Raw genomic sequence first — 18,049 nt, 5'->3', positions numbered from 1 at the left:
GGTTCCAGACATTGATTACTAGTAGACATTTTTCATCTTACTCAATAACTTTTAAAATGGCATTTGAGATTCTCAGCCATGTTTTGGTTATACCCAAAAAATAATCAATCAGCATTTGTATATCCAGCACTGTCACCCCTATGGTTATCTGGGTTCTGTGGATGCGATGTCAAAATAAAGGTCAGAAAAGAGCAGAAAGAGGCAAAATAGAGTTACAAACTAGCAGAAAGAGGCAAAATAAAGGTCAGAAATTAGCAGAAAGAGGCAAAATAAAGGTCATAAACGATAAGAAAGAGGCAAAATACAGGTCAGAAACGATAAGGAAGAGGCAAATAAAAGTCAGAAAGAAGCAGAAAGAGGCAAAATAGAGGGCAGGAGTGAGCAGAGAAGAGGCAGAAAAATTAGCAGAAAACAAGCAGAGTCGGTGCAAAAGGAAGGCAGCAAATGATAGTGGACTGCGCGCAATCTGGACAGGAGGGCAATCACAGGCTAGCCCAAGGACCTGATTATGAAATTTGGCACATTCTTATTTAAATGCCTTGTTTTCAAAATCCTCTCTGAACATGCATTTTCTTTCTATGTATTACACGTTACTTACAATACGATATAAACTAGCTCAAAAGGTAAGAACAAAGTTTATTTTTATTTATTTTATATTGCATAGCATATTGACAGTGGCTCAGTACAACTACAAACAAGATAAAATACCATTAAGAAAACATATAATAGAATATAAAGATTATAACCTATTCAGAACTAAAGGATGACGTTTCAATTACATGTTGTACAAATGCTTTTTCGAATAACCAAGATTTCATCTTTCTAGATCTGACTTTCTCCATGAGCTTTTAATTTTCCTTACAGTGTAGGCATAATAGAAATAAATAGAGCCCTTCAGCCTTCATCCAGTCCTCTTCTTTCATTGCTCTGATATTGTGTCATTCGCAGCATACAGCATGAGGCAGTGGGGCAGCTCACTTCAGCCACTTCACTGTGAATGATGACATTCTACCCTTTCACAGGGAACCCTTCAGTACCAGAGGCTACTATGGCAATGTGCGCTTTACCTATTGTGACACAAAAGAGCTTTATTTTTAGCAATGTTTCTTTGGAAGACTGTTGATGGCCTGAGAATTTCCCCAAATATAAAGTTTTGCAAAAACCAGAACTAAACATAACAAGGATTGAAAAGGTCAAAAGGCTAGCAGCAAAAATCAGACCTATTGGCTTCGCCAAAGCTTGGTCCTAATTGCAAGGAGGTCTAGACAATCTCTCAAAACTGGGGGAGAGCAAACTTAATATTGCCCAATGGACACCAAATCTTTAGACACCAAAGAAAGAAAGCTTAAATGGTGGAAAGTCAATGAAGAATTGTGCATGGAATGTGATGGAGAGAGAATAAGCAGGAAATCAGGAAGGCTGACTCATGCATGAAATTGGGAATATAGGCCAAATGCTGGGATTGGTGACCACCTTTCACTTGGTGTACATGTAAGGGAGTCAGTGTTGGTATATTTCATTTCCTAAAGACGTTTTCAGGCATAGACAAAGTGGGCAATTGTCCAGGGCCACCACTTTCCAAGGGAACATGAACTTTCTCTACCATTGACTTCTGCCTATTCAATTTCTCTAGTGCTCTGTTTTTATCTACCACTGTCCCTATGCCAGTGTCATCTTAAGGATGTTTGGGGTTCTGGGCAAGACATATTTCAACTGATTTTTGTGACCCTGTTAAAGTTTAACAAGTAATTGAGCATTATTTGGCATTATGCAGGCTTGAATTAGCAGGAATAGGGTAATAAAATTCAAATGTGATCCCTACAGGGCCTCCCAAAATCTGTAAAATGACTCTGTAATCTCCACAACTGAAAGTTAAAACAGACTAGAGAGCTCTAGGCAATTTCATGCAAGGTGTTGCAGCTGTCCAATTTTTAGGTATTTTTGATGGGTATTGAGGATCAGATTTAAGGGAATGTAGTACCTATTACTGATAAAGATCAGACTGAAGTTACCAGAAGATAATAGGTAGGTAATGTGACTGAACATAAAGGTTTGGATATACTATGACTCCCCAGGGCATTCAATGTTTGGGATATGCAAGTATCTTCTACGACAAGGGCAGCCAGTGATCTGGCATACCATTATTAGGACATTGAGTCATAATTGGTTGTTGTATTTCTTGGAAAGGATTCAGGGCTGTGTTCAGTACAGGAAGATGGATCGAATCATTGCTAGAGATGAGGGCTATGTACAACTGTGGGTCATAGACAAGACAGAAGGATGAAAGGTTGAGTTGTTTGCCCCTGAATTCTAGTTTGTCACATACAGAATGAGCACACAGACACACAGTGAGGACACACACACAAATACATGCACCTCCCTTCCCTATGTATCAGGAATATTAAATTAATGTGTTGTGCCAATATTAACACATGATTAATAGTACTCGCCTTTTGCAATTGTGTTGACCCATCCTCATACTTAACTCACACACTCCTCTCTGGTTTCGGTTCTCCCTACAACCATTCATTCATTTTAGGGGCAGCCTGAGCGGTTTTATTCTACATAACCCTGACCCAAAGCTTCATCTTCTATTGGACACACTTAACCTTTCTTCCTTTCAGAATCTGGGTAGCCTGGTTAATTTGTGAAGACCTGCACTTCTCTCTTGAGTTTTTAAGAGATGTTTTAATTGCCTCAACCTTTCAGCAAAGGAAAGTGCAACATAAGCTCAACATCCTTATTCCCCAGAATGGTCCTCCAAAAAGAGTGGCTAATCCTTCGATGCTTCACTAACATCCATGAAATCTATTCCTAAATGCCTTTCTGCTAGCTGTGTCAATATACATAAAATAGATAGACTGTCACACAAATAGTAGGGAATCTAGTTAGCCTAGTTAATGTATCATCACTCATGCAACCAGATCATGTCAGCAGTCTGCTCTCTACACCGATGCCAACCTCTTCCCCAGAAATCCCCACCATGGAGCCAAAACTCCAGAATGAATCAATGATGTTTGCATTCAACTATAGCCTCGCTCCAGACTTCTGATAAAATACAGAGTGCAGGCCATCGAACAGGATCAGTATCGAATGCAGAATATCAATTACTATTACTGCTGTGTCATCATGGTAAGTATAGTAAAAACCAATCTACTATTCTTAAATTCAAATCTATGTACCTTTACAACATATAGCTTCAAGATACAAAGAAGCGTCATTCGAAATAGTAAATCTACACATACCTGTAGGCGTATCTTAATGATATAGGGGTAGTTGATATTTTGAATTCAGTATTGTTAGAAGCCGATATCTTGTCACTTGATGTGGCATAGAAGAAAATAATGTGCAAACTAAGTATGGAGAAGCTAAGAGGAAATAAGTTGTGCACTGAACATGAAAAGCATGGCATATACATCAGTAGTGCTATAGGCACTGTGAGACAGAGCTCCAAGCTGTAAAGGAAGTCAGCAAATAGGCCGATCCTTTTATGGAAGGTCGGGAAACCTAGATTGCACAAGGAAAATGTTTTCCAGGCAATGGGAACAAACCAGACCCAGGGCTTTAAGATGCAGCAGACTTCGGGGATATCATTGTGTGAACATGCGAAAAAAGGTGTGGAGAATGTGTATGAAAGGGCACACCGAACATTTTTATTATTTGTGCATTATTTCAAATATAAACCTCCACAGTTTGCCTAATTCATCCTTCCTTCTTGACTCTCATGAACCAGAAGATGACACCAATCAGTAGCACAAGAAGTGCAACAACTAGATGTCCATTGCCGCGTGTTGCTTCTGAAGAATTTGGGGATACTGGTTTTGGGGAACTGTTCATTCTACTATTTATACTACATACAGGCATGTCGTCATCAATACTGTCTCCAACAACCTCATCAGTTCCACCGTCTACTTCTTCGACAATTGTGTCCCAGAGAAAGCATTCTTTCTTTTTTTGTTGGTCTATGTTATCACGGTCAATCTCACAAAACCAATGCTCTCTATCACCAATACTAGTAGGATTTCCTTCTTTAAAGATGGTGCTACTATTATCCTCATCATCAGCTACACATTCTTTTTTATCAATGGTGATCCGAGGAAAACTACCACATTTAGCTGCAGTTATCTCTATTTCACCAGAATCACAAATGTCACCAACTTCATCCGGCCTGTTACCTGTCACTACACATGTCTCTTTTTTGGCCTCTCGCTGGTTCTTTATAAATGGCTTTGCCAGCAGGGCGGCTGATAAAACCAACAGTGTCCCAAAGAGTGCTTCTCCTATAGGGCCAGACATGTTGCTGCCAACAGACTTATACTTTTTACACTTTTCCACCAATGCTGACTGAAATTTCTTCATGAATGCCTCTCTATTGTTTTGTATGTCACAGAGAAACCTTGCAGCCAAGTGGGAAACTTCATTGATCATTTCTGTGCTTGGTTCGCTGTTTCTTAACAAGAGGTTCAGCTTTCTTTTCCACTTCTTCGTCATCTGAAAAATAAAAGAGTGAAGAAAAAGGGAGCGTTCATTAGGATGCATGCTGCTTCACCAGTTGCATGGTAGCTCACAAACCTGATACACTCTGACTGATTCTTAATTCCTAGATCTTGAAAATTTTACAAACATTTTTAAAACTTACCAAAATCGACTCTGCAAATCCAGGCAAGTTGAACATTTTGTAAATGTCAAAGCTTTGGTGTAGACTTTGGAGCAGCTGCACCTAACAAGTAAGCACAAGCAAAAAGGGGGGAGTATTGTAGGAATGTCAGATTCATATATTTAGACAGGGTTTTCCATTGCAGAGACCATACCCCAAAATGTTCTGTATCACATTACAAGGACAGTTTTAATAACAAGGAGACAAACTAACACAACATGAAGCAATGACTAAAACAACATACTTATAGTAATTTTGTTTAAGAGGACCACAATTTACGCAAAGTCTATCAGTGTCGGGCCTCACTAAAGCAACAGTTTGATTTTCAGTAATACCCTTTTACAGTGCATGTAGCATAGAAATTCCCACTACAAACAATTGTCGACCTTCAAAGTTGTTAACTCAGTTACCAACGTTTACCAACACTCTAGAGGTCACTCACAGCGTTTATGGGTGGAAGCAGGAAGATTGGTTATGCTACATCCAGGGAGACAGAAGCATCTCCAGGGAAGACGCGGCATGAGATGAGGTTGTATGGACACATAGAAAGGGTAATAGTTTTGGAAGGAAGTGCCAGGCTGCGCCTACCGGATTATGCCTCTGCAGCTTGAACGCACTAAAGGGCCAGTGACTGGTAGTGCTGAGGAAGGGTCTTTATGGGATTGGGGTAGACCTTCCTTACTGTGTTTGGGTGTCCAGTGGTGTGTAACTGCAATGTGTAGCCGTAAGACATAGGTATAACGGATAATAGAATAAGATGAAACAGAATATTCTGCACATTCTGTATATTACAGCTGAATGGGCGAGGTGTGGCGCCACGGCCAGGGTGACTGACGCTGGAATTTGAGGATCACGGTTCAATCCCTGGCAGCAGATTAGCCCAGCACCATGTGACTCTGGGCAATAGCTTGCTTAATCTTCCCGCCGGCCCCCAGCACCTGGAGACCCTTACGGGTGATTGTTCACGCTTTACAAATGTGGATTATTATTATTATTATTATTATTATTACTATTATATTACAGTATGTTGAACATGAAGGTAGAAACATAGCTATGCTTCGGGCAGGATTCAGAAACAACCTTGTAGAATTTAGCTGTCGTCTGGTACTGTTTGGAACCAAGTGCAGAACACCATAGGGTGAGCAGTCCGTAGCTTAAGAATGCTCAATTAGCAGAATTTTCAGAAGTGGCGGTTGTTATATGAGGCATGGTGGGTGAAGCCGCACCACTTTCCAGCTGCTACTCAAGGGGACCATTAGCAAAGATTAGGAACACAACTCAGACCAACAGCGTGGCCAATGAGTCCCTTGCATATATGCTATGCATGCAGACTGTGGGCAGGTGGCCACTGCCTTCTGAAGCCTGCTGCTTACACTGAGCATGGGACAGGGCACGCACTAGCCTTTACTCAGGCAAAAGACTCCCCTAATCTGTACTTCTGCTGCTGATAGACAGTGGAGGCAGGGGCCTGGGCAAGACAAGTGCAAACTATTAATCATAGCAGCTTCTGCTTCCATGTTGTTCCTGCTTTCAGGACTTTAGTGGAGCCATACGCAAAGATCCAGTGTGGCTGGGCCTAAGAAGGTCATTTTGCAGTGCCAAAGATCCTGTTTATGTATGTGTGCATGTTGTGTGTGCATGTGTGAGCCTATGCTTATAGATGTGAATTGATATTAGTGCCTACTATTGTGGATATTGAGGATGGGTAAGGGACTTAGCTTGCGGACAAGACATGGTAAGGGACGACATCTTGTCCTAATAGTCTCCAAACCTGACTCACTGGAGGCATACTAGACGCCTTTATAGCCTCGCCTAGCATAACAGTGGCCCATTATTACCAATAACACTAACAATGTTGTGAGCATTCTTGACACAACATTCCAGCTATCCATAACATAATATTGGCAAATCCTTGGCATATCATGGGCATCCTTGACAATGTTTTGGTCATTGTTCTTATTCCTTTTACAAAACGTTGAACACTCAGCCTTACCCTTTAAACTTCATTATGCACAACCAAACATTGTTTTTTTCTATTAGTTTTCTGGAACTCTTAAACACAATTCTTCACTTTTTATCACTTTTTTTTAAAACTTCAGTTGAAGATATGTTTATTGTCTTTTTATCATTTCCCATGCGTTTCTTTTCCAAAGACTAATTAATTTAAAATCCCAAAAGGGGTCATTGAAGGAGGGACTGGCTGTACTCCTTTCCATCACTGCAGTGAAGGGATGCACTCTACTGCCCTGGTGGACTACAGCCCTCCATGTTGAGAGAACACCTTTGACATGATGAGAGCTCGCTTCCTGATCTGTTTGACACGAGTCCTGTTATTGTTCAGTACAGGCCTGCTGTAGACCTCATTTCCATTTTTGGTACACAGTTTTTCCCGGCTCACTTCTGTATCTTAATCTGATGCCAGTCTCATGATTTACCCAAAATCAGATATCTTTTGTCATTTGGGAAAGACATGATTACCATCCTATCTACTTGATTAGAGTCAGCAATAGACACTCGACTAAATCTCTCGTTACTATCCTTTCCAATTAGTTATTTTTCATATGTGCATGTCCCTTAACCTGGCTAGCAAACTTTTTCCCTTTTCTCTGTCACAATATCGCGGGTTAAATTTTGACCTACTGGCATATCGTGCACTTAACTTTGGTTGAAAAATATTGTCAAGAGTTATTGAATGATAATGTGTCTGTGTCAGTGACTCGGATGGAAGGTGATATGATAGCCACGTGGGGTTGGCTGTGTGGATGGTCTATGTAGATATTTAGGAAGAATGTAGAGGAGTAAATGGGAATGTAAATGTGAATGAATGAATGAGGTTCCCTGTAAGGAGTTGGGAGGCGTGGAAAGGGGTAGGAATGCCCGTTTATCGTGGGAGGAGTCGGTGGAGGGCCAACATGTACCTGGAGGGGTTGTGGCTAGAGTGCTGGACTGAGTCTGTGTAGCATTGTATGCTATATAGAGTGTGGGAATGGGCCTGTGGGAGGTGTTATTGTTATCTGTGATTGTTATTATGGAGTTGTTTTTGGTGGATGCAGGTTGTGGATGTGGTAGGATAAACGGAACAGAAGAAGGAGATAGGCCTTTGTAGAAGGATAAGAGATTGTTGAGTAGGAGAATAATTGATCAAAAAATACAGCCTGAAGCACCATTAACAGTAATGCAGCATAATAATCAATATTGCTTATAGAGCCTAATGTAAATATAGTGAATCCTCTGCCTGCTGATCATTACTTTTACTAGCCTTTGCAACTGCAAGTTGACGTGGTTCACAAGGAGGTTTGGTTCCTGCCACTCCGACGAGGGATACTGGTCTCAAACTTGGTGAGAGGACAGGATAGGCCTCGAGGGATGTGAAGAACCACCACCTGTGTTGCTGAGCCTTTTGGAGTCCGTGGGAGCTCAGGATCAGTAGACTGGTCAGCTTAGTTGCGGTGCCTGCAGATGCAGGGAAGTGACTCCTTCACTTCAAGGGAGATTACTTCAGGTGTCTTGGATGTCCACAGACTCTGGACAGGTTCCTGTATGGAGCACAGACACGGACGTTGCAGCAGACGAGCAGGTCAAAGAGATCAGGAGCAGCAGGAGTCGTCCCGGTTGATGCCTCGATACCCAGAGCGAAGTCCAGAGTGCCCAGACAGTTGAAGTGGTGTCAGAATTGTATTGTGTCCAACGACAAATCTAGGGACCCACCCACAAGTACACCCTTAAGTACCCTAAGGAAAGGGTTGGGATGATACAGGGGTCCCTCCCGAAGGAGGGCTGGACAAGGGGCAGGATATTCCCCTGTCCTTTGTCCAGTTTTGCGCCCGAGTGGGAGCCAATGGCTCCCTGAACTGGTTTGAACTGGACTATGCATGGAGGGCACCAAATGTGCCCTGCACGCAGACTATTTGGCACTGGCAAGCGCTTATACCCTGCCCCAATACTCTAAACCCTATCTGGGAGGTGGTCACACCTCCCTGTCACAGGATGCCTATTGTTGGCACAGCAGCAGGAGGGCAGAATCGTGTCTCTGGTTGGTAGCAGCCATAGTTTGATGTCCGGGTCTAGAAGACTGGTACCAGGAGCACTGAGGGCCTAACAGAAGCCCTTTACAGTGCTTGGAATCATACCTCCCACACCGTTGTGGGGGTATGATTCCAACATGGTTGATCCCAAACACGACAGGGTTCATTACAGCCAGTTTCGAGATGGTCATCACGTAATGATGCGGTGCCCCTCTATATGTTATATGGATGTCTCACTTTATTCCAGGAGAATGGACTCGGAAGGCTGTAGGGGTGTGCTGCTCATGCAGGGGCACCCTCACACTTGGAACCAAGCACCCCACCTTCAGGATTGAAAAGGCCTGCTGTAGGGGTGACTTATAGGTTTTAAGTGCAGTGACCTTAGATATAGGGAAACTTATATCTTTCGCAAGTGGTGCTAGCACCAGTTTACACAGGCTGCAATGGCAGGCCTGTAGTGATAGTTTGAATGGTCTCCCATAGGTGTCATAATACATACTTCAGCCTATGGGGGACCTCTGGGGTACCTATGACCTGGGTACCTTAGTACCATACACTAGGGACTTATAAGGGTACCCCAGTATCCAATCTGGGATGTACCTAAGTACTTACCATACCAATTTAGGGGGGGGCGAGAGACTGGGGTCCTAATCAGCAGGATCCCAATTAGACAAGTCAGAAACAGCATTACATCAAGCAAAAAGTGGGGGTAACCATAGAAGCAAATCCTACTTTCCTACACGGATGAACCAAAATGATTGCTCATCTTTACTTTACCCATTCCCAAAATACCCAGTTAACTTACCTCCCAATCTCCACCAGTCAAGGAAAGGATTTTTATGACATATTCCATAGTGAAATGTCTCCTCTCTGTCGGCATACATTGTGGCAGTACTCTGGAAATAATAAAATTATACCAGGAATTATTGCATTTCCAGATTTACAAGGAAACAGCTTTATGATTCTTGTGGAGCATTTGCTGCCAACCCCAGGGTCCCCTCAATAGTAGCTGCAACACACCAGCAAAATAAAGCGGTTACCACAAAGCGATAGAAGGAGGTTATTACATAGTGATGGGATTCACTTGCTCAGGCAGCATCCAAGAGGGACAGTAAGTCCTTTTGGTCCACTGTAACTACTATGAGAAGTACAAATCAAACGGTGGCTTCAATTAGTTGCCACATTATCAGCGACGCCTGGGAGACTCACTTATCTAAAATATATTCTGCTATAACATCAAGGCTGAATGTTAGCAACTGTCAGGGTCTTCAGGTCACCCTATGTGAAGTTGAGATCTCTATCCAACAGAGTGTGAGAGGCAATGCTCCTGGCCCAGACATGGTTCCAATTGACCTGAACATCGAATTTTGGGCTCCGTTATTGACCAACATTTTTAACAACCTTGCTCATTCCCCAGTACCTAGCTCGTGGGCCATTTCGACTATTGTGCCAATATTCAAAAAAGGTGACCGGCCACAGCTAAGCTGCTACAGACCCATCTCTTTTAACGACACTACAATCAGAATATAAGGTAGAGTCGTATATAAAAGGATTAAAGAGTGGGCTCAAGAAAAGCAATGTTATATCCCTGCCAATATGGGTTTAGAAATTGTGTACGCACAATCGTGCAATGCCTGAATTGAAACCTAATTTTAGACAAGTACACAGTAGCAATGCAGACACCAATATATTTGGCATTTATGTACTTGACCTCGGTTCCACAGTGTAAATCGCCCTAAGCTGTGGTAACTATTACTCTCTCAAGGGATGCATGAAGCATTTGTTCGCTTTATAGCATATTTGCATTAGAATATCAAAGCTAGAATAAGGATTAGTTTTAAAAGAGAAGTTTCCAATGAAATAAAGGTCTCCCAAGATATGCGGCAAGGCTGTGTGCTGGCACCCCTATTGTTTATACTATATATTAATGAGCTTAGCCCTTTTTTATCTACCATCACCCCGGATGTCCTAAAGGTAAAAGGTGCCTTACTTCCCACACTACTATATGCGGATGGCGAAGTGCTGATGGCTCGCACAACAAAAGTGTTGATCTACTGGTGCACTCATTTGTCCCATTTATGGCTGCTCTTGACATGCAAACACATTTTTCTAAATCATACATTATGGCCTGTGGCCCCAAGTGAACCCAACTTTTCCACTCTTGCTGTTGGCACACACTGTTTACAATGCACTAGCACTTTTTTAGGTCGAGCCTGAGCCAGCGCGCATGCGCTGCTCTGGTGATCTGCTGTAGTGGAGAAGGGAACAGAAGCCCCACCCACTCTCCGCCCATATTTGACATTGGCTTGTGCCATTGTCCTTCCTAAATGCTGGCTTCTGATTCGTAAATAGGCTCGTTAGTCCCTCCTTAGTACCGCCTCCTCTTCATTTGTCATCTCCCATGGCGGCTGGCCCTTTTACTTCGGTTGTTACATGGTACGTGTTTTTAGACTGTGAACATTATTTTCTTTATCCAGTTTCTCTTACTGCAGGCACAATGTGCTTTGGTGCCTTCTTTACAACCCCGCCTTCCCTTCCGTTGTCCGTGCCTTCTTTACCCCCCTCCCGTTGTCATGCCTTCTACGTCACCCTCGTGGCACTCCAGGAACAGTACCCGTCGAGTGCACCAGTTCCGCTCTGCACCATTGATTTTACCTATAGTATTTATTAAAAACACATATATAGAGACAGTAGTAAAGAGAACGAATCACTGTCAGCAGCTGAAAGGCGGAGAAGTGCTGAAGGAGTGCCTGGGACGGGGGCTCTTGGGGGCTGAAAGTTAAAGTCCTACGCCCCCTTTAAAATATGAAACACTCACCCTGGAGCTGAGACGGGACTGAGGGGGGGGGGGGTGTAGTCTTCTTCACGGGAAGCTCTGTCGGTTCCTCAGATGCTTCCATGGGGGAGGGGGCTTTTACTAAGTTCTCCTGAAGCCCCCCTCCCCACCCTCACTTCCGACGGCTGCATTTCCATTTCCGCTTCGATCTGACATGCATTCCTCAGCAGCCTACCTCTACATTAACCCCTAAAGGGGCTTCCAGGGTGTGTCTGCATGTGGAAACACCCAAACTTTCCAAATTCCTGGGGATCTGGCGGGGTAGGTGGAGGGAGGGGGCTCGGGTCATCCCGTGTGGTGCTGATTATAGATCCTTCTGCCTACAAGATCCATTTAAGTGATAGGTCTCATGTCGTAGGTTGTACCCTGTGAGACGTGTTTAACCAGACTGACAACACTTCTGTGTTTAACAGTATATAGGACCTAAGCGATAGCTCTGCTGTCTTAACATGTGAGTGCATGATCGGTTACCTAGAGCTGTAACTATACTGTATTCACAGACTAAGCTGCATGATCCGGGTAACCTGAGCAACAGTTCTGCTTTCTTAACAACCTAGCCTGTAAGACCTGTGTAATTCAACTAATGCATCAGATCTATCATTCAGGCACCACTGATTTAAAAGAGTCAGGGGGGGGAAACACTAAACATATACCCCACGATATATACATCTTGCAGCCTCAGTTGTTAAGACAGCAGAGATATCCCACAGATTACACAGACCATGTATGCCAGGGTGTAAAGACAGCAAACCTAGCACGCAGGCCTTGCATGCTTGGTTGTTAAGGCAGCGTCGCTATCACTTAGGTCACAGAGAAAACAGAAGCCTTGGAGGCTCGGGCTGTTAGGGGAATAAGAATATCACCATGGTCACACTGACCTTGCAGTCTGCTAAGTTAAGACAGCAGAGCTATAGCTCACGTCGTACAGCTCTTGCACGCTGATGTTTTAAGGCAGCAGAGCTGTCACTCAGGTTGTAGATACCTTGTGTGCTAAGACGTTAATGCATCAGAGCTATCGCTCAGATAATACACACCTTGCAGGCTTGATGTTAAGCAGGGAACAAGTCCTAAACGAGCATTTGGAATGCAATAGGTCTCGCAATTTCGAGAGTTTATGGTATTGGTATAGTACATGACAATGCCCTTTATTTATGTGTTGGTTTTGAAAACATATAAATAAAAGGCATTGTCATTTACAAGGCCAATGGCTTAAACTTTCGCAAATGTGAGACCTATTGCATTGCAAATGCTTGTCTTACCTAGGGGTTACATTTGCTGCAGCTGGCTCGTGGGCACTCAATATTGCACTTCGTAGGCTGAAGCTATCCAGGGCAGTAGGGTTACTTTTTTGTATACCTCAAACTCTAGAGGGGTGGGGGGGGCTGTTTCCGCTATTACCAATTTATGCAAGGCAATGTGTTCCCATTGCGGCATATGGGGCCGAGATATGGGGTATTGCAAACTGTGAAGCTCTTCAGATGGAGGAAAATTGATTCTGTAGAAAAGCCCTCTCTGCCCCTTTATCATCCACTCAACTCCACACCCGAATTTGTCTAGATCAGGGGTTAGACACAGTAAGAATGCAGATATTAGCACACCACTGCGCATAGTGTTGTTGTGCCATCATACGATCGCAATAAGTGGTGAAATGCTATGAGTTGCCTTGAATACCGTGTTCTACCAGTCACAAGTTTAAGTTGAACTCTATGTTAGCAGATAGTCACCCAGTCTATCGATAGTACGAGGGGGATTAGGTGAAGTGTCAGGATAAAAGATATGTGTAGAAGCACGGAGGAAAGATAGGTGATGGCATGAATGGAGATAATTTTCGGTTTTACAAATGATGAGCATAATTGTGTGTAGAGCCATGCAGGTCTTGATGGCCAACAGGCAACTAGAGACCTGAGTAACAATATGATGTTATATAGATGGAAAAAACAAACATATTTCAATATCATAGGAATGCTGAGACGTATAAAAAGCCAAATGAGAAAATAATGGCACTAAGTAAGATGGTGTGAAGCAAGCAAAGTAGGATATCCACAACTCAATGTATGGCCATGCTCCTTCATGATTGTAGGTGTTGTAGAGGAAAGAAGCCATGTGTGAGCCGCAAAAGTAATTCAAACAAATGATGCATATTCGTGCAAACTGAATGTCCCACAGTATGAACGGCAACTGACAAATCCAGGAGACAGCAGTATAAAGAAATCAGTATAGTGGATTTGAACTCCCTGTGTTATAAGTCACCTCAATTCATCAATATTGAATACAACAAGCAAGATTCGCTAGAAAGAATCTTGAGCTTGTCAGAAAAAAAGCTCCAGATAGAAAAGACGGGTAATTGAATAATTTAAAGGCAGCAACAAACGCACAAAGAGAAAAGACGTGTGGAGTATAGGATGATTTGAATAACCAGTCGACAGACTCTGTGCACCTCTATCAAACATATAATATCTTTACTAGTCCTTCGAAGTACTTCTTAGTTACCTCTGTCATATTTGATGAATAACATTGTCAATTTGAGCATAAACATATTTGATTTATAGGTTCTCATTTAAGGTGACCTGCTTCATTTTCTAGATAAACTATTTTAATTGTAAAATAGTTATGTAGGTATGTTGTTTATAGAATTTCAATGCAAAATGCATAGATTGGCCTAAAATAGCTGTTTTAAATTATTATATAGTTCAACAATAATACATTAAGCTTCATCTACAAAAGATATTAACTGGAGAGCACTTTACAAGAAGAAATGTGTATACTCTTAGCGTGCTTTGGGACAATATTCCCAGGCAGGGTGTAGGCTGCAGTCAGAAAAAACTATAAAGATGTGACTTTTATTTATACAAATAGTTATATGAAAGAATATCAAGGTTGATAATACCTTCAGACAAAATATTGCAAGCCCTACCACTGCATTATCAAAGTAGTATATCTTTATAATACTTATCTCAACATCTTCGAACCTAGATTTAACTGAAAGTGGTTAAATCAATAGCATATGCCATACTTGTGTAATGAGAAAGAATGCTTGTGGTTCGCATTACAGAGTCTACTCACCCATGTTTTGCACCAATCCTTTTGTAGATTTTCTTTGCAGACAACAAAGATCTTCTTTTGGTCATGAAGAAATAAAAGCTTTTCCTCCATCTCAAAAGCCTCTGTTAGTTGAGTGAACTGTTGCTGAATGTTTTCCTAAACCAAAGGAAATGCAAAGCATCAAACTCAAAGTTGTATTGGAGTGCTCAACAACAGGACGAAAACAAGCCATCTGTTCTATTAATGATCAATTGCTGGTCCCCATTGTTTCATTTCCTTGCCCGGGCCTGCCAGGCTTCCATGGTGGTACCAGGTATAGAAATCTAGTGAGGTTCTCCTTACCCTAAATAGGGCAGAGCAACTGGCACTTTGACCCACTGGCTACACAGCCAGTGGAGGCTCAGATGTCTGAAGCCCTTGGTGCCTCAACTTCTAAATAGGTCAAGGGAAAGGCAAGAATGTCAGGAAGAGCATCCAATCTTTTTTCGTGCTGCTTACAATTTCTGGATAAATATTCAGTTTCAATTTTTAGAGCTTTCAGGTCCACAATTTCTGTGCATACCCACAAACTCAGAACTCACAATCCATTTCAAATGCTAGTGGATGCTTGCAGATGTAAAATGACACCTGAGGAATGATGTGCAGGCTTTGCTAGTGTGAAGATGCGTAAAGATCAGTGACACTAGCAGGATTGTGGAGTGTGTTTAGGGCGTCAGGACATCAGATGCCACGATTGGGAAGTTGGCAGATAATCAAAAAAAAGGAACTTCTTAATAAGGCCTAGAAAAGATAATTTCCTGTAGCTGAAGTTTGTGGAGACTGGTTTTCTGTTGGAGAGTCCCTGCACTGCGTATCCTAGGGTAGAGCAATGTGTGCAGGGAGAACTGGAATAAAAAAGGCTCGTCATAGCAGTACAATGTGTAGCCTACTCTGAAATTTGCAATAAATAAAACACAATGAATTAGGGAGTCAAACTGTCAGTAGTGGCTAGGAGTACCCCAACTTTCTACAGCGTCACAACCTTCTCCAGCCTTTTTGCAGCTTAAATACCCATGTAAGACATGAGAAAAAGAAAGATGGAGGCCAGACAGTGATGACAGCTAGTGGAAAACATACTGAATTAAAAAAATGGTTTTTTTAAGTAAAGGATAAATGACCACATGTTTAAAATAAAAAAACAAATACAGGATTCTTAAAAGCTCTGACAGCTGATCAAGTTTCCAACTTCCAATGCACATCGTGGCAATAATTCAGAAGGAAATGGCCACAGTGTGCGTTAGGAGTGCACCCTGCATATCAAACCCACAATATCAGTGGATTACAATATCAAGGACAAAACATTGAAAAATATATCAACAGTTAAATAAGTCGATATTTTCTATACCTAACTCCACATATATATACCTACGAGGTACATTTATCTTCAAGGCATGTAGATGTGGCGTAAGGAATAGTACATTTAGACTTCCCTATATGGATTTATCTTTCGATATTTTGTCCCTTGATATTCTATCATCGATATTCTTGCACCAAGATATTATTATTATATTCAGTAGTACAAAAGACATATGAAGAAATATTGCTAAAAAAAAACAAAGACAACCTTGTACCAGTTCTCTCTTCTAACGAAACTCAAAGAATTTCTTCCAGAAAGAGACTTCAAAACTGTTGTTCAAGCACTCGTACTTTCGCATCGTGATACGGGTAATGCTCTACTCTGTGGGGTCTAAGATTCCACACTGGCACCCCTTAGGGGCATCCTATACACCCCAGCATGTCTCAACCTTGGCATGAAGAAATATGATCTCATCACCTCCATCCAGATGTAGCTCCATTGTATCCCCTTGTCAACACCAGATGCATCATTTACAAAGTTATCATGACCCGCATCTCTACATATTGTGGCAAAAGCTCACCTTTTCTTGTGGGTCTGTGGCACACCTGTAGCTAAGACATTATCAGACTGCAGACCAAGAAGGGTAAAAATGAAGAAGAAAAAGAGCAGACCTTTTCCATCTTTGCACTCATGGTCTGAAATAACATCCCTGTATCCTTCAAGGCGTCCAACACTGCTGCAATGTAGGAAAGAGTTTAAGGAAAGAGGTGAAGAGTCACCTATTTGAAGAACGCTAGCTCACAATGCATTTGTTCACAATCCTGCTTATTCTCCTCTAACTTGTAAATGTATGCGTGTCTTTGACCATGTACAGCGCTATGCTGACTCTTGGTTAGTTCAGCTTAGAAATGTCATATTCATATATAAATTACTTTGAGACTGAAAACAAGAGGCAAGAAAAGGCCTAATGTGTAATTGTTCCGGCTGTCAGACAACGACAGAGATGAGGAACATGTGGTAGATGCCCACTGATCAGTACTAGAAAACTCACAAAACATCCTACAGATCTTTCTATCCATGTTAGAGGCTGGTGGCAAAAATATTTTTGCCTCTTTGAATCAAAAACTTGTGCTTCCCCAGTTGACTATGATAAAGTGGAAACAGGATCATCCCTGCAGCCTGAGTAAGGCCTTCTTCAAGAGCAGCGGATCGTCAGAGTACCAGTGGTTAAAGGTTCACATCTGCAGGACCAAGTTCACTGTCAGTTGTTTCTATAAGTCCAAGTCCAGCCATCAGTTAATGGCCCCACTGTTTGTAAAGTCTGAGCTCAAAAGCTGCTCAATGCTCAATCCCTTGTCAAAAAGCAGCAACAACTTTTCTCCTTATTATAAAATCTAATTCCAACAATGTTGTAGCATTGAAACAGCAACTCTGCACACACGGGTTGAGTGACGTGCGCATATAGTTACTGGTACTCTTAGATCTATCCGCTGCCTACTACAGAGTTGATCTTTGGACACTCCTAAAGAGTACCTCTATGAGGTAGTATGTTACATAAAGATTCAGAACTGGTTTTCCTCTTCCTTGTTTGTCGGAAAGAATATATTTTGTTCAAATTAAGATCCCTCTTCTCTTCACTTCCATTCTCCTGTGGTGTACTGGAAACTAAGATTGACATAGTGGTTAAGTGACTACATTTGAGATCCTGATATTAAAACTGGAATTAGGAAAACATCACTACCTCAAACAACTCTATAATATGGGCTTTATCTAGTGATATCTTACATGCCCGGATGAGATCTTGTCTCATAATCCAACACTGGGGGCCGCATCACATATGGTGATGAGCACTGGAAGTGGTTATTTCAGACAGGGTGGGCTTGCTCATGTCTGAGACAGATGAGAGCTGGAGTAGCAGCAGTTTACCATCTTGGACCTTTTATGTTTAGCACCGAAACATAAAAAGAATGTGCTGCTTTTGTCTACAAATGTAGCTGCATTTGTTGACATTTCTAAAGTGATTACAGAGCCCAACCAAACAACACAAGGCAAAACAGCAGCAACACAACCACAGTATAATACACACCACCACAATTGGAAATGTAAAATATAATGTGATAATCATATTGATGGTTTCAAGTCTCCTCACCTTA

General features: G+C 42.0%; 1 protein-coding gene across 2 annotated transcripts in view; it reads right to left on the bottom strand.

Annotated features, from left to right (window-relative positions):
- Positions 1-619: 619 nt before the first annotated feature.
- The window catches only part of LOC144799499 (uncharacterized), a 154,524-nt gene continuing 137,094 nt past the window's right edge, over positions 620-18,049 (bottom strand). For both annotated transcript variants that reach the window (XM_078670849.1, XM_078670850.1), the window contains exons 6-9: positions 14,582-14,716; positions 9,488-9,578; positions 4,640-4,720; positions 620-4,491 (exon numbers count right to left, since the gene is read on the bottom strand). In XM_078670849.1, coding sequence (XP_078526975.1) covers positions 4,686-4,720; positions 9,488-9,578; positions 14,582-14,716 — 261 coding nt within the window. In that variant the 3' untranslated portion in view covers positions 620-4,491; positions 4,640-4,685. The remainder of the gene's footprint in view (positions 4,492-4,639; positions 4,721-9,487; positions 9,579-14,581; positions 14,717-18,049) is intronic.

The sequence above is a fragment of the Lissotriton helveticus genome, chromosome 12, assembly GCF_964261635.1.
Source record: "Lissotriton helveticus chromosome 12, aLisHel1.1, whole genome shotgun sequence".
NCBI lineage: Eukaryota > Metazoa > Chordata > Amphibia > Caudata > Salamandridae > Lissotriton > Lissotriton helveticus.
The sequence above is the reverse complement of the archived record's forward strand: the minus strand, read 5'-3'. Positions and strand labels throughout refer to the sequence as shown.